A 20,323-nucleotide genomic window follows, 5' to 3' on the forward strand; every position below is an offset into this window, starting at 1 on the left:
CTTTTTCAGAACTGGATAGCTGCAGTCACAGCCAGAAGGTGTATTAGAGTCTCTCTCTGTAATCTAAAGAATGTAAATCGATCCTTTGGTGATTTAAAACTAATAACAGTAGTGACTTTAACCTGATGTGCTTCTGATAAAAGGTGTTTTAAGTCTTATGGATGTTAAAAGGAAAGCTTAAAGGATTACTTAGTGTTGTATTCTTTGGGAGTTGTATTTGAATTAATGATTGCTAAGATGTTCACTGTATGTTTTAAAAAGGTTAACTTGAGTTCATAGAATAAACATTGTTTTGCTTTAAAAAATGCTCTTCCACTTTTGCTGTACCACACCTGTAGAGTGGGCCGTGTGCTCCCCATACCACAATCTATTAAAAGTTGTGGGTCAGGTGAACTCCATGATACACTTTGGGGTTCTCTAAACCCTGGCCCATAACAGCCTTAAAATAAATAATCTCCCCTCTAACAACCACCTTCAACGCCTACCACAAAGTGGAAATCTCCTCAATCCTATTCAGTCTCAAATACTCCTCAATGGCAGAGGAGATCCTCTTGCAACAGCTCTTATCTGCCAACAATGATGTATCAAACCTCCACAGAGGACACTGAGCGGAGCCCTACTCAACCATCACATCCACAGAATGCGGAGCACGATCAAAATTACTATCGCCGAGTATTCCGACTCAACCACTCCCTGGCAGCAGGGACCTAGCTGCCACAAAGAAGTCAATCCTGCAATAGACATGGTGGACCAGCGTGAAGAACGAAAAATCCCTCCCCCCTGGGTGTAGAAATCTACAAAGGTCTGCTCCCCCATCTGCTCCATGCTGGTCAACAGTGCCCTCGCCATCCCAGAAGGTCTCAACCCCTTAGGCCTCCACTTATCCAGTCGGGAATCTAATAGTAATAATTAAAGTCCCCACCCATGACTCGTTGGTGTGAATCCAAATCCAGGATCAAAAGAAACAACTTATTAATCAATGCTGCAATTTGGGACATATACATTGACCAGCACCACCTGTGCACCCGCTAACAATCAACTAAGCACCATGTACTTAGCATTCAGAGGCATCAGAAGTTTCCCCACCAAAAAGGCTACCTTCTTATTAATCATTATTAAATGTACAAATTATTATATATGCTTAACCTCTTATTTTCTCATATTCTCCTAGGCTCCCACTATTTGTATTCTCCCTCTTTAATTTTAGTTGGTTGCTGATTTCTCCATCGATGGCATTCTAAGACCACTTGTAGTTTTCTTATCTTTTTGAAGGGACATAAATTCTCTGGGTGAGATCTTCCAGCTGTTCACGCCACGGGTTTCCCGCTGGTGTGAGGTGGATTCAATGGGAAATCCCATCGACAGCGGCAGGACCAGAAGATCCCGCCGCCAGCCAGCGGCAGGCCATCTCCTGCCTCCGTGAAACACGCCGCGCGGTGGCCAGAGATCCTCATCCTATACCTTCGAGATTTCTTCTTTTAAAACGCCTCACTGTCTGACTTCAGACCGTTGTGCCAATTTTTCCTTTCACTTTCCCCAACTCGCTCATTCCTCAGCTTTCTGAAATATGCCCTAGTTCAATCTGATGTTCTAGTTTTGGTACTAGAATTTTCACTTTCTAATTAGCTCTCATCTCTTGTCACATTGGAATCTCCGCTCCGCTCCACTCCCAAAATGTTCACCAACATTTAGCTCACCTACTTGATCCACTTCTATACCAGATTTTGCAATGTCTCCATCTTCTAGACCTGCTGACATATAACTTGAGGAAAGAGGCCTATGCATATTCTAGAAATCCCCTTTTAATCCTCTATTTACTTTCTATCTGTTCCAGTCATTAAATTGATCATTCATTACTCCAAATACGATAATGTCGCTTTCCCTAAAAATCTTTTTTTTCATAAATTCAGAGTACCCAATTTTTTTTTCCCCAATTAAGGGGCAAGTTAGCCTGGTCAATCCACCTACCCTGCACATCTTTTGGATTGTGGGGTGAGACCCAAGCAGACAATGTGCAAACTCCACACGGACAGTCACCCGGGGTTAGGATCGAACCCAGGTCCTCAGCACCATGAGGCAGCAGTGGAAACCACTGCGCCACCGTGCTGCCCCCCTACAAATATCTCTTTATCTAAATATACAGTTCTTCTCTTCCCGCCCCACAGTCTGGAAGTCACCAATACACCTCATCAGTATAATATCCCGTTTCATCTTGAGCTGCACCCATACTAAGAGTCCAAGCCAACTGGCTCTATAATATGTATCCCTCTTTCAGCAATATTACCATCCTCAGTCCCTTCTTATTTATCTATCTCTCCATAATATATCTCAATGGGCCATTGCCAATCTGTACTGACTGACCTGCGTTTAAATTCTTAAGCGCCTGTCTCACCTGACCTCCCCAGGGGGCAGTTTGACATGGGGGTAGTGCGGGTTTGGACATCAGTGAGGGAATCAGACATGGGGGTTGGTGCGGGGTGATGACAGTTGGACATGGGGAGATTTGGACATCAGTGGGGGAGTCAGACATCGGTGGGGGTGGTGAGACAATGGGAGGGGCATCAAACTCAATGGGGTGTGGGTCTGGATGAGCCGGGGGTGGGGAGGGATGAATTTTAAGATGAGATTGAGAACTTTACCAAAGCAAAATATTGTGGATACTGGAAATCTGAAAGAAAAACAATGAAAAGGTCACAAACCTGAAGAGTTTAATTGTTTCTCTCTCCACAGTTGCTGCCTGACCTGCTGAGCATTAGCAGCATATTGTTTTCTTTTAGTTAAGAACTTTAACCTTAGAAGTAATATGAGCCAATGTAAACAGCGAAGATAGGGTCATGGGTCAGCAGAGCTTAATACAAGACTGAATACAGGCAGCAGGGTATTGGATGAATGGACACTGACATTGGGTAGAGAGTCGCAGGAGGCTGGGGAAAGCATTGGATTCAAGTGGAGTCACTGGGTGTGAGAGAGGCATGACAGGAGGAGGCAGCAACATGTTCAGGGTCTTTGGAGAAGAAGGGGAGGTTGGAGGTGTCTTTGATGGGAAGGGTGATGACAGCAGTTTTGAAAGTGAAAGCGATTATACTGGTAATGTACTCACAAATCCACTGTCAACTCGACATCTTTTAATTTATTTAAATATCCTTTCTACTGCATTCCTTTAGTCTACTTTTACCACCCAAGCATTTCCAACTGAGAAAATATGCAACAGATTCTTATCAAAGCTAACCATAAGATTGAAAAGAATGGGCCCCTGGTTTTCAATTCTACTCTGTGGGAAACAAACTCCTCCAGTGCTACTTGAGGCTAGGAATGTGCCATGAGAATAATCACTGACACAACCTACATTCCATTGTCCATGCCGAATTACATACTTCACATTTTTCAAATCAGTTAATGAAGTCGGTCCTGAAGGCTTTATATCCAGTCACAATTTTACCTTCCAGGATTTTTTACAACTGAAACATGTCTCAATCTGAATTCCTAAACTATACTGCAAGATTGAGCGGGATGCAGTAGACTGTTTGAAGTAGGCCACAGGCTTACTAAGCGAACATGTGGAGCTCCAGCTCACCCTCCAGCCCCTGGTGACCCAGTATAGAAGAATCATTGGTTACATGACAAACTTTGAATGGCGGCTATAGCAGCTCATCATGATTTTCACACAGTTGAGAGGTGAAAGGTTATCTGACCAGTACAAAGGGGTTCAGAGGACAGTAGTTGCATCATTAAAGCACCTTCAAAAAGGTAATCACTTTCAAAATATTTAAAGAGCAATGTACCTGTTGCTAAGGCACAGTTCTTATTTCATAAACTGTAGAGATCTAGTCATACTTTTCGATATACATTAGACTATTCTAGCATAGGACTGGGAGAAACATTTCAACTAATGCAAGATGACCTCAACACTTAATATTGACTGCCGCACATTTTCACAATGTATATAGAAATATCAAACAATACAAACATTAATAATAGTTAGAAAACTAGAAAAACAACTGTGACGACTGGAATACTTTAGGAATATTGAATTGTAAGTATTGGGTAATTTAAGGGTTAAAGGCCTGGGGTTAGGGTGTGTTTGACCCATGTTTAAAATTCCCATGTTTAAAAAACCATAATTTTGTTTTGCAGTGCCTTGGTGTTTTTAGCAGCCAGAAGGTGAAATTGACAATGGAATATTTTTCTCAGTCTAGGCTAATGGACTGTCGTTTGACAGGGGAAGTCCCTGGGGATTTAATATGCTTCGCAGCCTGCAAAGATAATTTCTTTTTCAGCTTGGGGAGATGAGGTTATTGCTGGGTGGAGCCAAGGAAAGCTGTTTATGGAGAAAACTGTGGAGATTGACATTTTGAGAAGATTAGGAGAGAGGTAGTTTTTGGAGAAAGCTGTGGAGACGGGCAGTATTTTTGGAGAAATACTTGGAGACAAGTGGTGAATTCTGTTCTGCCTGTCACCGAATCCACAATTCTCCCACACTAAGATAGATCAAGAGCTGCATGTTTCTTTTCTTGTTGTTTACTGGGAAATTGAGTAGTAGTGTTTAAGGTGTAATTGGAAACTGTTATTTTTGGGTGTGAAGTTAAAAAGTTTAATATTGCAGTTATAAGACCACAAGAAAAAGGAGCACAATTACGCCATTCGGCCCATCGGGTCTGCTACTCCATTCAAACTCGGCTTATATATTCCTCATCCCTATTCTGCTGCCTTCCCTTTTTTTTAAAAACTTAGAGTACCCAATTATTTTTGTGCTTGAAGATTTGTGCTTGAAGTGCTGCTACCTACAGGGTTACAGACCAAGAGCTGGAAGGTGGAATTTGACAGAATAGTTCTTTCTTAGAACATAACTAGAAGCAGGAGTAGGTAATTTAGCATCTCGAGCCTGCTCCACTGTTCAATTCGATCATGGCTGATCTCTTCATGGTCTCAACTCCACTGTCCTGCCCCGGTCTCCCTTCAATCCATTGCTAATTAAAAACCTGTCTGATTCCTCCTTAAATTTACTCACTGTCCCAGCATCCACCACACTCTGGGGTAGCAAAGTCCACAGATTCACGGCCCTTTGGGAGAAGTAGCTCCTCCTCATCTCGGTTTTAAATTTTCCACCACGTATCCTGAGACTATGACCTCTTGTTCTAGAATGCCCTACAAGAGTAAACATCCGCTCCTCGTCTACTTTATCCATACCTTTTATCATCTTATATATCTCAATTTGATCTTCCATCATTCTTCTAAACTCTAGAGAGTATAGGCCAAACTGCTTCACTGCTCTCCATAAGACAAACTCCTCGGGCGGGATTCTCCTGCAAACGGCGGAGCGTACCAGCGCCAAAGAGTGCCGTGAACCACTCCGGCGTCGGGCCGCCCTTAAGGTGCGGAATCCACCGCACCTCCGGGGGCCAGGCTGACACTGGAGTGGTTGGCGCCAACCGGCGCCGAAGGGCCTCCACCAGCCGGCACGAGTTGGCGCATGCTCAGGAGCGCCAGCGTGTTCTGGTGCATGCGCAGAACCGCTGGTGTGATTCCTGAGCCTGCGCAGGGGGGTTCTTCTTCGCGCCGGCCATCGCGGAGCCTTACACAGGCCGGCGCGGAGGGAAAGAGTGACCTACAGCACAGGCCCACCCGCAGATCGGTGGGCCCTAATCACGGGCCAGGCCACCGTGGCCCCCCCCCCCACCTTGAGGCCGGATCCCCCCGTGCCCCCCCCCCCACCCCCCCCCCCCCCCCCCCGCCCGAGGACTCCGCAAGCCACCCTCAAAGCCAGAACCCACGGTATGGACCTTGTCTAATCCACGCCGGCGGGACTGGCCGAAAACGGGCGGCCGCTCGACTCATGGGGGCCCGACGAATCGCCGGGGGGGCGCCACTGGCAACGGCCCCGGACCGGCGCGATCCCCGCCCCCGCCCAAAAACCAGCGCCAGAGAATTCGGAAGCCAGCGTCAGAGTTGCGGGGCGGGATTCACGCTGCCCCCCCGGGCGATTCTCCGACCCGGCGGGGGGGGGGGGGGGGGTGTCAGAGAATCCTGCCCCTCATCTCTGGAATCAATCAAGTGAACCTCCTCTGAACTACCTCCAATGCCACTACATCTTTCCTCAAATAAGGGGATCAAAACTGTGCTCAATATTCCAGGTGTGGTCTCACCAATGCCTTGTATAGTTGCAACAAAACTTCTTTACCTTCATACTCTATTCCTTGAGCTGTAAATGCCAACATTCCATTTGTTTTCTTTGTTACCTGAATGTTAGTTTTCTGCGACTCATGCACGAGGACACCCAGATCCCTCTGCATAAGAACACCCCGAAGTCTCTCCCCATTTAGATAATAAGTTGCCTTTCCATTTTTCCGACCAAAATGGATGACCTCAAACGTATCCATGTTGAACTGCATCTGCCAAATCTTGGCCCACTCTCCTAACCGATCTATATCCATTTGTAAGGTTCTTATCTCCTCATTACAACTTACTGCCCCACTTATTTTAGTGTTGTCTGCAAATTTGGTTAGAGACCTTCTATTCCTGTATCCACGTTGTTAATATAGATTGTAAATAGTTGGGGGCCTAGGACCAAACCCTGTGGAACCCCACGGGTTACATCTTGCCATCCAGAAAAAGATCCATTTATCCCGACTCTCTGACTTCTGTCTGTCGTCAGTCTTATATCCAAGCTAATAAATAACTCCAAACCCCATGTGATCTAACCTTTGTATTTTTTTAAATTTAGAGTACCCAATTATTTTTTTACAATTAAGCAGCAATTTAGTGTGGCCAATCCATCTAACCTGCACATCTTTTTGGGTTGTGGGGGTGGGGCCCATGCAGACATGGGGAGGACATGAAAACTCCACACGGACAGTGACCCGGGGCCGGTACAAACCCGGGTCCTCGACGCCATGAGGTAGCAATACTAACCACTGCATCACCGTGGCGCCCTTTAACCTTGTGTATCAACCTTCAGTGCAGCACCTTATCAAATGCCTTCTGGAAGTTCAAATATACTACATCTACAGGCTCCGCATTATCCACTTGGCTTGTTACATCTTCAAAGAACCTGAGCAAATTAGTCAAACATGATTTATAGAACTATGCTGACTCTGATGGATTGCGTTTTGACTTTCCAAATGTTCTGATATTACTTCCTTAATAATGAACTCGACTAATTTCCCAACAACTGATGTTAAACTAACTGGTCTTTAATTTCTTACATTCTGCCTCCCTCCCATTTTGAGTAAGGGCATTACATTAGCATTTTTCCAATCCACTGGAACCTTTCCCATGTCCAGAGAATTTTGGAATATTATAACCAATGGATCCACTATCTCCTCTGCCACTTCCTTTAACAGTCTAGGATGTAGGCCATCAGGCCCTGGGGACTTGTCTACCTTCAATCCCAACAGATTGTTGAGTATTATTTCCCTATTGATGTTGATTGTTCTAAGTACCCTTTCTATTATCTCTGAATTGCGCATTCCAATAGGAATGGTAGTGTCCTCCACCGTGAAAACTGAGGCAAAATATTGATTTAGCATCTCCGTCATTTCTGTGTTTCCCACTCCGGTTTCGTCTTCCAACGACCAGCATTCACTTTGGCATCTCTCTTCCCTTCTATGTACTTATAGAAGCTTTTGCTATCCTTTTTGATATTTTGCGCTAGCTTTCTTTCTTTTTTTAGCTCTTTTCATTACTTTTTTAGTAACCCTTTGTGTTTGTTTGAAAGTTTCCCAATCTTCCAGCCTGCCACTGACCTTTGCAACATGATATACCTTTTTAAAAATATTGTCCTTAACCTCCTTGCTTGGCCATGGATTTTCTTTACCCCTCTTACCGTCTTTCTTCCTCTCTGGAATATAGTATAATTGTGAGGAATTGAGTATCTCCTTAAACAACTGCTACTGCTCATCAGCTGTCATACCTTTTAGCCTCCTGCCCACTCTATTTGGGCAAAATCTATCTTCATTCCTATGTAATTACCTTCGTTTTATTCCAGAATACCAGTGTGGGACCCCACTTTCTCACCCCCAAACTGAATTTTGAGTTCTATCATACAATGATCATTATTCCCTCAACTATGAGGTCATCAATTAATCACTCCTCATTACACAATACCAAATCCAGAATAGCCTGCTCCCTGGTTGGTTCCACAACATATTGTTCCAAGAAACAATCTCTAATACATTCAATGAACTCTCCCTCGAGGCTATCTTGCCAATTTGATAAATTTAGTCTATGTGCATATTAAAATCACCCATGTTTATTGCCATAGCTTTCTTACAAGCCCCCAGTATTTCCTGGCTATACTGTGCCCCACTGCAGACCTACTATTGGGGGACCTATCGATGACTCCTACCAGTGACTCCTTCCCTTTGCTATTTCTTATTTCTACGCAGATTGATTCTTGATCTCCAGTGCTTATATCATTTCTCATTACAGCACTGATCTCTTGCTTCACCAGCCACCTCCTTTTCCTTTCAATCTATTTCTGAAATACAGATACCCTTGGATATTCAATTCCCAGACCTGGTCTCATTTTCCCTTCAACTGAACCCTCCCCCCTCCTTATTTAGTTTAAGGCCCGATCTACAGCCCTACTTATGTGATTTGCCAGGACTCTGGCCTTAGCATGGCTCAAATCATTGGAACAGGTTCCTCCTTTCCCAGTACTTGTGCCAATGTCCCATGAATTCGAACCCATTTCTCCTACGCCAATCTTTAAACCACGCATTTACCTCCCTAATCTTATTGGCCCTGTGCCAATTAGTTGTGGCTCCAGTACTAATCCAGGTACCTTTTGGGTTCTGCTTTTTAATTTAGCCCCTAGCTGCTCATATTCCCTTAGCCGAACCTCTGTTAGTGTTCTATCTATGTTGTTGGTATCTACGTGGACCACTACAACTGGATCGCTATCCCCCCACTTCAAGTTCCTCTGCAGCCCAAATGAGATATTCTGAACCCTGGAACCAGATAGGTAACACATCCTTTGGGACTCTCGATCCTGGACACAGAGAACAGTGACTATGCTCTAAGTATGCTATCCCCAATTATGACTATAACTATTACGACTATAAGTTGTAATAAAGTTTTGTTTTAAAAATAACCAAGCCCTATTGAGGGTAGCACGGTAGCATAAGTGGATAGCACTGTGGCTTTACAGCGCCAGGGTCCCAGGTTCGATTCCCCGCTGGGTCACTGTCTGTGCAGAATCTGCATGTTCTCCCCGTGTCTGCATGGGTTTCCTCCGGGTGCTCCGGTTTCTTCCCACATCCAAAGACGTGCAGGTTAGGTGGATTGGCCATGATAAATTGCCCTTAGTGACCAAAAAGGTTAGGAGGGGTTATTGGGTTATGGGGATAGGGTGGAAGTGAGGGCTTAAGTGAGTCGGTGCAGACTCGATGGGCCGAATGGCCTCCTTCTGCACTGCATGTTCCATGCTCTATGTCTTCCTGCAATCACTCCTGAAGTGAATCATTCTCTCCGCAAATAAACTAAAATATTGAGGTTTCGGTCCAGAATCCTAACCACTGTTGGGTCTCGTCTGGGATCGTATTACAACTGACACACAACTTATACAGTTAAATAGTGGGGATTTAGTAAGCAAAGCCTGGTTTTTTTCTACCTGAATTTACTTATGAAGTAGTCACTAGCTGACAATTATCTGAGCTGGAACCCAGTTTTACTCACCCTTTGCTCGTCGGATGAGGGGGAGGAAGGCCTTAGTTACTCGGATAGTTCCCCACAAGTTGACATCTGCTACTTCCTTGAAATGTTCTAGACTTGTGAACTCCACTTCTCCAAAAGTTGAAATGCCAGCATTGTTCACCACAGCCCAGAGACCTGAATAAAGGACACAAGATATTTGTTTACTACAAGCTGTTCATGCATCACATTTATCACCCTCAATGTATCATACAAAGGAAACTTAGGGGAAAAACATTTCTTACAGCCCACTGTTGCTGACCTGTCATTTTAAACCACTCGCATGTTCCTTGGGTCAAAGATTGGATTTTCACCATTTATGACCAAATATAAATATCACCTGTGTTTGTTGTTTGAATTCTCATACTGTTACCCCATACTGAATAGCATCTTACTCCCTTTGTTAGATTTTCACTTTATTGACTAACAAAGAGAACTTCCATCAGCACTGCGGCAGGAAGAGTGTGGTAAAGGATAAACATGGAGAAGTAAGAACTGGGGGCACAGAAGTATTGGTTAATGGGAGACTCTCCCCATATACTCCTCCCTACTCAATCAATCATGTTTTCATCCCACCTAACCCCTAATATATCATAAAACAAAGTAGTCAACCATCACAAAGAGGCTATTCAATAGTCTGTGCCAGAAAGTGGAAAATGTGTCTGCAATCCCATCTCAGTTTAAAACAGAAAGTCATGGAATCAAGTTTAATCTGTACCAATTTATCCCCCTCAACTACAATAAGCCATTGCTTCTGAAAGGAGACCTGAATTGTTTCTCAAAGCACATCAATCGGCAAGGGGCGAATGTTACGATCATCTGTTTTCAAGCTTTCTGGTGCAAACATTCCACAGCTGTCATTCCTTGAGCTCCATTCCTACTGTTGTTGACAGGTTTATTTCCACACAGTGGGCTCGATCATACCAGCCCAGTGGAGATGGAACTGAAGGCAGAGGAAGGGGGCTGGATTCTCCGCCAGCGGGATGCTCCGTTTTCCCGGCGGCCCGGGGGTTTCCCGGTGGCGTGGGGCTGCTCTACAATGGGAAACCCCATTGACCAACTAGTGTAATGCAGAATCCTGCCGGCGGGGTGAAACAGAAATGTGGCGCGGCTGACTAAGATGGCTCTGGAAGTGAATTGTAAATGTTTTTTCCGACTATAAATGAAGAAGACAGTGCAGAAGCCTGAAAAGGGAAAACGTTAACCCATAGAAACTTAAATTTATTAGCAACAGACAGTAAAGTCCTTCGCACTTCTTTTTAATACTTTTCAACCAAATGATAAACTCTACCTCAATAGTAGTTTATGTGCCAGAATATTATTATCTGTATTAGCCAGGTCCCTCAATCAGCTTGCAGGATGAGTTGCATCACTAAGGATTATTTATTTGTGTTTCATTGTGCTCTGCTGAAAATTTTCCAGCAAAGCAATAACAAAATGGGTAATTACAGAACAAGTCAACTGAGATCAGTTACAATCGAGTTCAATGTTAAGCACCAATAGTATCTCTGTAATAAGGGCACGAATTCTCCGGCCATTGGGGTTGTCTTTTCCAACTGGCAGTGCACCCCTATCCTTGGGTTTCCCAGTGGCATGTGTGACTTTAATGGGAAATCCCATTGAAAAGTGGTGGGAAAAGAGAACCCCGTCGCCAGTGAATGGCGCATCGCCAAGAAACATGCAGCTGGGGGACCGGAGAATCCCGCCCAAGAACTAGAAAACAAGTCTCGGCTTCTTCAACTTTATTGTATCCTACAATCACTTCGCTCCAACCTCACAGTGCCACCGTTATCCACTTCATATATATATGTGCAGTCTATCAAACAACAAACAATGAAAATTCCAATTCTAACTTAAGCACTGGGGAACATGTTCTTTCCTAACACTCAATAGAACAGTTTCTTTCCATGGGAACATGGGAATTGTCAAACAAACAAAGACTAAGGTCTACCCAGTTTGCTTTCTACCATCCTGGCAGGTGCATGATACAACAATGGAGTGTTTAATTAATAGAAATCAATATTTATCAAGCAGTCCACAACAGACTCAGATATAAGATAAAGAAAACACGAGTGGTGAAGAACTTTGGGGACCAAGGGTCCAAAGCCACCTGCTCCTCCCAAACATGCTACACTTATCACCTGCCATGTCTCAATTTATTCACATACAATGGGTGGGCATTTCCGGTCGAGCCCAGCCAGGGACCAGAAATTCCCAGCCAAAGCCAACTGACTTTTAAATGATTCCCACAGTGGGCGGGACTGGAAAATTCACCCCTGTATCACAAAATGTTATCCAATTTCCAGCTGAATGAACCACTTTTAATCACTCGCTGAAATATTGTTTCCACAGATTTATTTAGAATTTCATTCTAACCTCTGATACCTGGAGCATTTCACTTTTAACTCCCGGCCAGACATCAGTAATAGTTGCACATGTGCACTTAGAAACATAGAAAATAGGAGAAGGAGGAGCCCATTCGACCCTTTGAGTCTTCTCCACCATTCTTTTTTAATAATCGTTATTAGTGTCACAATTAGGCTTACATTAACGCTGCAATGAAGTTACTGTGAAAATTCCCTAGTCACCACATGATGGCGCCTGTTCGGGTACACTGAGGAAGAATTCAGAATGTCCAATTCACCTAACGAGCACGTCTTTCGGGACTTGTGGAAGGAAACCGGAGCGCCCGGAGAAAACCCATGCAGACACGGGGAAAACGTGCAGACTCCGCACAGACAGTGACCCAAGCCGGGAATCAAACCCAGGTCCCTGGTGCTGTGAAGCAACAGTGTTAACCACTGAGCTATCATCCCGCCCATATTACGATCATAGCTGATCATCTAACTCAATAGCCTACGCCCGCTTTCCCCGCAGAACCTTTGATTTCCTTCGCCCGAAGTGCTATATCTAACTGCTTCTTGAAAACATGTGCGATATCAACTGCTTCTTGTTTTGGCGTCAACTACTTCCTGTGGTAATTAATTCCATAGGCCGACCACTCTCTGGGTGAAGAAGTTTCTCTTCATCTCTGTCCTAAATGGTGTACAGTGTATCCTCAGACTGTGGCCCCTGATTCTGGACCCATCATCCTTCCTGCATCGAGCCTGTCGAGTCCTGTTGGAATTTTATAGGTTTCGATGAGATCCCCTCTCATTCTTCTAAACTCTTAAGTGATTCAATCTCTCCACAAACGTCAGTCCCAGCACCCCAGGAATCAGTCCAGTAAACCTTCACTGCACTCCATCTAGAGCAAGAACATCTTTCTTCAGATAAGGAGACCAAAACTGCACACAGTAATCCAGGTATGACCTCACCAAGGCCCTGTATAATTGCAGCAAGACATTCCTGCTCCTGTACTTGAATTCTCCCGTTTTGAAGACCAACATACCATTTGCCTTCTTTACCACTTGCTGTACCTGCATGCTTACCTTCCGTGACTGGTGTGTGAGGACACCCAGGTCTCGTTGCACATTCTCCTCTCCTAATTTATGGCCATTCAGATAATAGTCTGCCTTCTCATTTTTGCTACTAAACTGGATAACCTCACACTGATCCAAATTATACTGCATCTGCCATTCATTTGCCCACTCACTTAACTTGCCCTAATCAAATTGAAGGATCTCTGCATCCTCCTCACAGCTCACCCTCTTGGCTCACACCCCCATCACCACCACATGCACTGTTTCTACCACTGCTGATGAGGTTGTGTGTGTCTCTCAGCTGGTGCTAGTACTAGATTGCAGCTGCACATCCTGTCCATCATTGGCCTGCTCCCTCTGCCTCACTTTCAAACCCTTGCTGGCCCTCTGACTTGAGCCCCTGCCACCAAACAAAGGCAAGAATCAGGGTTTCAGCAGCAAATGAGCCGGTTGAAGTTGAATAATGTTAGAGAGGTGACCTTCATGATGGTGTGAATATGTGTTCAGAACTTTATCCTCGCAGAGAATATGGCACCAAGGTCGCATGGAATAGTTTAGTATATTTCTTATTGTAAAGAACCATATTTTCAATTGAGGTCAAAGGTTTTTGTAGAAACATATTGTCATTCATTTTTCCATATGAAGGTGCGACTGTGTCTGGTGAGGCTGAAGCTGACTAGCAAAGTTATCGCCTGGTGGTGTCTATCAAGATCTGCGCCCCAATTCAAATGTAAGAGTTATACATTGAAATCGAGTAAGACATACACATACCTAACACTTGATTACAAAAAGTGCTATATTTGGGCTGCTGTATCTGTGATCATAGAATCCCTACAGTACAGGAGGCCATTCGGCCCATCAAGTCTGCAGCAACATTTTGAACGACCACACTACCCAAGCCCAATCCCCTGTCCTATTCCTGCAATTCCACACTAAAGAGCAATTTTAGCATGACCAATCCACCTAACCTGCACATCTTTGGACTGTGGGAGGAAACCCTCACTGACATGGGAAGAAAAAGTGCAAACTCCACACAGTTCCCCAGGTTGGAATTGAACCCAGATCCCTGGTGCTGTGAGGCAGCAGTGCTAACCACTGTGCCACCATGTCGGCCCTGATGCGACAGAGCGTGGGGCTGCAAGACCCGCAGTCATAAAGCACTACAATGGACTAATAAGGGCTGAGTGGGACTTGCATCCCTCACTGAGACAGCGGTCCCACCCACTGGAGCTGCTAGCCAATTTGATGGGCCAACAGTTCCATCAGTCCCGGCAGTGCCAGGGAGGCATCAGTGGCAAGTGCTAGGACGGCAGAAGGAAAAGAAGATCAAGGCCCATGGACCAAGAGTCAGTAAGTCCAGAGCTTTTGACCAGGATGGCTTGGGTAGATTAGGGAGAGGGTCAGATGTGGGGGGTTTTGAGTTTAAGGAAGGGAGCGCGAAGGAATGAAGGAGGTAGGGTTGACTTGTGATCAACAAAGGACGGGCAGCGCGGTGGAACAGTGGTTAGCACTGCTGCCTCACCGCACAGAGGTCCCAGGTTCGATCCTGGCCCTGGGTCACTGCCCGTGTGGAGTTTGCACAATCTCCCCGTGTTTGCGTGGGTTTCGCCCCCATAACCCAAAGATGTGCAGGGTAGGTGGAATGGCCATGCTAAATTGCCCCTAAATTGGTAAATATGAATTGGGTACTCTAAATTTATGTTTTAAAAAACCAAAGGACAGCCCCTGAAGAGTGCTCCCCCCTCCACCCATCTCCTTCCCGCTCTTTAAATATTTATGTTAAAAATTTGGGCTCCTGTTGCTCACGCCAAACATTTTATGGTGTGGGCTGTGTTGTATAAAGGACAATTGGCTTGACCGTTAATTATCATTTTAATATGGTGGATGGGGTGCCCATATCCTTTATTATGGGGGTGGATGGGAAGGTGCTGGGGTGGACAGCCACCCTATTTTACGTTCCCCACCCATGGCATATGGGGGCACATATACTTCAGCCCTTTGACTCTTTCCCCATACCTATAAATTTTCTCTCATTAAGGCATTGGTCCAATTCCCTTTTGAAAGCCAAGTTAATTTGTTTCCACTACCTTAACTGGCAGTGCATGCCAAATCGTAACCACTCATTGCAATTATTTTTAAAATCCTCATATAACCTCTGGATCTTTTGCCAATCACCTTAAACCTGTGGTCCCTGGATGCCAATCTTTCTTAATTTACTCTATCTCAACTCTCCATGATTTTAAATAGCTCCAATAAATCTCCTCAGGGAATGTCTCTTAGCAGTACGAGTATTGGCTATTTGCTTTTACCAGCTGTTCCATCTGGCCCAAATATCATTTTCTCATTACCCAGGAGACCAAAGAAGACTACTATTTTGGGCTTATAGTCACTGGAGTTTGGAAGGATGAGACGGGATCTGGTCAATGTATATAAAACACTAAAAGGGATTGATAAAGTCAATGGAGAACAAATGTTCACCCTTGTAGGGCAATCTAGAACGAGAGGTCACAGATATAGGTTACGAGACAGTAAATATAGAACTGAAATGAGGAGGAACTACTTCTCACAGAGAGTGGTGCCCCATAGTGTGGTGGAATCTGAGTCATTAAATGGTTTCAAGAAGGAGACAGATATATTTCTTATTTTAAAAAAAAGGTTAAAGTGGTACGGGCAACAGGTAGGGAGGTGGATTTGAGACCAGGAAGAGATCAGCCATGATCTGATTGAATGGCGGACCAGGCTCAAGGGCTGAATTGCCTACGGCTGCTCCTATTGCCTGTGTTCCGATTCCCTCAACTTGTCACAACACAGCTCAAAATCATGCATGTTTGAAGGAAGTAATTATGATTCATTCACACGGAGACAGATCAATACAAGAGAATGGTTGCATGGAAAATATGGGAAATGTGCTTTTCCCTTGAACGATTACACCCATGAATTCCCATGCTCAACTGAAAAATTAGATGGACACTCGCGAGTCACCCACGTCTTGTGGATCTGGAAGAGACACTTGCTGAACTGTACATTATTTAATAGATTTCTATAATGATAATGATGCAGGTGTGAGGCAGGAGAATGTCCTCATCAAGGAATCTCCTAATGTGATGATCACTCAGATGAGCTTATCTTATTTCTCAGTGAAATCGGAAACTTTGCTGTAGTGGACTCCTTCCCTTCAGTGTGCAGGACATTCTCCTGCCTCACAACTGCATCATTATCTTCATAGAAATCTATTAAATAATGTACAGTTCAGCAAGTGTCTCTTCCAGATCCACAAGACGTGGGTGACTCGCGAGTGTCCATTTAATTTTTCACCAGATAACTTACTTTTCTCTGCTGTACCAAAGACTGTGCGCAGATATCTGCTCATTGCAATCTCTCTTCTAACTTTCCGACTCACAGCAGCTGTAGAATTTGCAATCATTTGCACAATAATTTCTGGCAAAGAACACATTGTACTCAAACTCCAATCGCAATTTTTAACATTCGGTCCCTAACCTAATCTCAGCCACAAACTTTGTGTATGTATCGATCATGAATGTGCCAATCCCTCAGCTGGCTGCTGCAGTTGTATCAGCATCCACAATGCACCAATGACCGAGTTTTATAACCATCCATGCATACTAACCCTAGAACTGTCCAGTGCCGTTTAAAAAAAAAGATGGTTCAATATTTGGTTATACCATGTTAAAGTTTATTTAATAGCAACAAGTCGAATCTTTCCATTTTAGCAGTCAATTTAAATGTTCAAACTTGTTTAAAAAGTACCTTGGGCCGTGGATATCAGTAGAGGAGAGTTATCGGATGCGATTTAACGGAAACGTTTCTAAGGTTGTGATTTTCCGGAAAGATTTCTAAATGTGGTAGTGAGCAGGAACTGCCACAAGCTTCCCAGCGCTCATCCCAACAAGGCTGGCAACGCTATTCAACGTTAATTGGATCCACTTAATGAGGCCCTGCGGGCTTCATGCCGCAAATGAAGGCTCGCCAGCTGATTTGCCAGGACCGCACTTGCCAGCCCGCCGAGGGTCCCGGAGGGTGAGCCACAGGACAGCCAGTGTCGCCTGGAATGAAGTGGCAGTGGCCGTCAGTTTGGGTAGCGTGACCATGAGGACAAGCCTCCAGCGCTGCAAGAAGTTCAACGACCTACACTGGGCAGCATGAGCAGGTTGACACACCCAAAACCCCTCCCTCCCCGAACACGACCAGCACTCCTGACTGGCCCTTCACCCCTCCCTTTATCCCAACCCACCCATCAAACCCCTTCCCTTCACGTACCCCCGCCCCTCCCTTCACACACACACACCCCAGCCCCCCACAATGTGAAGTGCACATGTAGCTAACGATATCCTTTCTGTGTCTCCGCAGGAGAAGCTCTCCCACAATTGTCGGGAGAGAGTCCAGACCTCATGTCCTTCGAGGAACGGGCCCTGGAAGTTACCGGGACAGAGCGGTCTCAAGTGCAGAGGTCAACGCATGCCACTGAGGTGAGGATCCACTGGGCCCCACCTGGATGGACTGTTCAACAGGAGTTGTCAATGCCACATAGACTGACCCATCCCTCCCACTGACCACATGTCCATTCCCCCACAGGTCCTCCAGACGACGGCGCCGGCCCATCCGGGGTGGTCCCATCCCCTGCCTCCCATGAGACCACCTCAGAGGAGAGCTCCGAGAATGCCACATCAATGTGTCACAGCTATCATGCTCCACCAGTGCAGATATACGCACTTCAGTGGGCAATGTTAGTGGTCAAGCCTCTGGGCACAATCTGGTGAGCACCACACAGTTGCTGATGCACATCAGGTGGAGGCAGTAACGCCCAGGCGAGACATCGGTCGGAGGTCTGCTGGATCCCAGCCTGATGCGGAGCCTCTGGTACAGGGTCACCCGAAGCTGATGGAGACGTTAGGGAATGGTTGAAACATCCAAAGGGAGATGTCAGTGACACTCCAGCAGGTCCATAGCCGATCGAAGGAGTCCCAGAGGCTACTGGCACAGGAGATGTCGCGGGCAATGCGTGGCACAGAGACCAACACTGCTAGGGTGGTGACCGCAGTGGAGAGCCTGGTGCACGACATCAGCAGCATGAGAGAAGGTGTCCAAAATGTTGTGCAGTCAGTGACGGCCATGACTGAGGGCCTCGGTAGGCTGTCTGACCCGATGGGGGACGTGACCCAGCACCAGGCTGACCTTGATGAGGTGCTTCGGGACATGTCCCGCTCTCAGATGGGAATGGCCGAAGTGCTGCAGAGCTTGTCCCAGTCGCAGGTGGGCATTGCCGAATCACTGCAAAGCATGGCCCAATCATTGGAGGAGCATCACCGAGGGCTGCGACACCATGGTGCAGACATTGGGGAGCCACCAGGGCTGGCAGAGCCAGATCATGGAAGGGCAGCCAGACTCAATCCAGAGGTCCCTCTGGCCCAAGGTGAACCCTGGGGCCCTATAGACATTGACCGGGAGGAGCAGGCGCTAGTTGGCAACCCAAATCCATCCTATGGACTGGTGACAGTGGCCACCAGCCCCCCCGAGTTCCACCCCTCTGATGAGGCTGCACCTCGCAGCCAGCACCCGGAACAAGGCAGCACGACTGTGCATGTATCACCAACAAGTGCGCCAGGGCCCTCCACCTCCAGAAGACGCCCGCCAGGGGCATCAAAGGCTCTGGGCATGGTAAGCAGCTAGGTGCCTCCACCGAGCACAGGGTCAGCATACCCAGTGCCCCCAGGCGAAGATGGATGTCCACCTCCTCGACTCCCCGCAGCAGCCCATCTGCCAGGTTCACGTTTTACAAAAGGAGTACTAATTGGCGTCCACGTGACCACTTGCTAAGGAGACCACTGAATCATGGGAGGCCATTGGGGTGACACCTGTTAATTGCATGGCGATAGGGCTTAAGTGGTGATAATTGATTTCTCACCACGCTCCGGCGGGATCTCGATTTTGCCTATGGGAGCGGCCGGTTGCATCGCCCAGCGCGGTTCCTGTTTTCTCCCGTTATTCCCTGGCCTTGTTTCGCTCGGCCCAATACCTCCCCATGGGTCATCCCGCTATGTGGTCCCGGGGGGCCCCCCCTTTCAGGACCCCCACCTGTCAACCCCCCCAAGCTCTCAGATGTTCCTTCTTACCTGTCCTGCACCCCCCCCCCCATTCATTCATATCACCCTCCACCCTCATGTCGTGGGCATGGCCGCCTTTTCGGGCCCTGACCCTTGGCTGTGCCACCCTGACACCTGGGCACCCTTGCACTGTCACCCTCGAAGTGTCACCCAGGCAGCCTTGAAGTGCCAAGGTGCCTGCTTTCCAGGGGGAGGGCCAGGGGGCCAACCTGCACTATCCCTGGCCACCCAGGGACCTCCGATGGCCTGGGACACTCCCACACTGTCGTTTCGCCTGGTCCATGTTTGTGCGTGACCAGGCTGAATGGCACCCGGCTGCGGCCTCACTGCCAGATACCGGGTAAGTAGGCCTGAAGTAGGTTTGAGGCCCACTTACACGAGTGCAGCTTTGTCTTGCCCATGGTGGGCGGATTCCTGATCACGACACCTCATGGGACTTGGGTAGATCCCGTGAGGCATCGAGGCTGTCGGAAAGCCCGCGGGGCGCTTCACCTGGGATCTATCGGCCATGTCGCACTCCTATTGGGGCGCGACATGGTTGGTATTGCGCCCATGATCACTGTTTACAAACAAAATTAATTTTAAAATGCTGAGATTTAGAGGTGCCTTCCTCCAACAATTGCATTTTTAATTGAAAAGTAAACACACCCAGGGCGGGATTCTCTCACCCCGGGGCCGGGCCAGAGAATCGGCGCAACCGGCGCGAATCACGCCACGCCGTCCAGCGATTCTCCAAAGAGCGGAGAATCAGTGTCATTGGTGCCGGCACGGTCAGCGTGGCACCGGACGGCGTCCCCCCCCCCCCCCCCCCCCGGCGATTCTCTGCCCGGGATGGGCCGAGCTGCTGTACAAAAAAACCCGAGTCCTGCCGGCGCCGGTCTAACCTGGTCTTACCCGGCAGGACCTCGGTGTGGATGGATCCAGGGGCGGCCTGGTGGTGGTGGGGGGGGGGGGGGGGGGGGGGGGGCCCTCCGCTGTGGCCTGGCCCGCAATCGGGGCCTACCGATCGGTGAGCCGGCCCCTCGGGCTGGGGGCCTCCTTTGTTCCGCGCCGGCCCCTGTAGCCCAAGCCATGTTGCGTCGGGGCTGG

The 20,323-nt window shown here is 47.0% G+C and overlaps 1 protein-coding gene across 2 annotated transcripts in view; it reads right to left on the reverse strand.

Annotated features, from left to right (window-relative positions):
• The window catches only part of LOC140389675 (D-beta-hydroxybutyrate dehydrogenase, mitochondrial-like), a 46,894-nt gene that overhangs the window by 5,730 nt on the left and 20,841 nt on the right, over positions 1-20,323 (reverse strand). For both annotated transcript variants that reach the window (XM_072474025.1, XM_072474023.1), the window contains exon 4: positions 9,676-9,828. In XM_072474025.1, the coding sequence (XP_072330126.1) occupies positions 9,676-9,828 (153 nt within the window). The remainder of the gene's footprint in view (positions 1-9,675; positions 9,829-20,323) is intronic.

Source organism: Scyliorhinus torazame, chromosome 14, assembly GCF_047496885.1.
Source record: "Scyliorhinus torazame isolate Kashiwa2021f chromosome 14, sScyTor2.1, whole genome shotgun sequence".
Taxonomy (NCBI): Eukaryota; Metazoa; Chordata; class Chondrichthyes; order Carcharhiniformes; family Scyliorhinidae; genus Scyliorhinus; species Scyliorhinus torazame.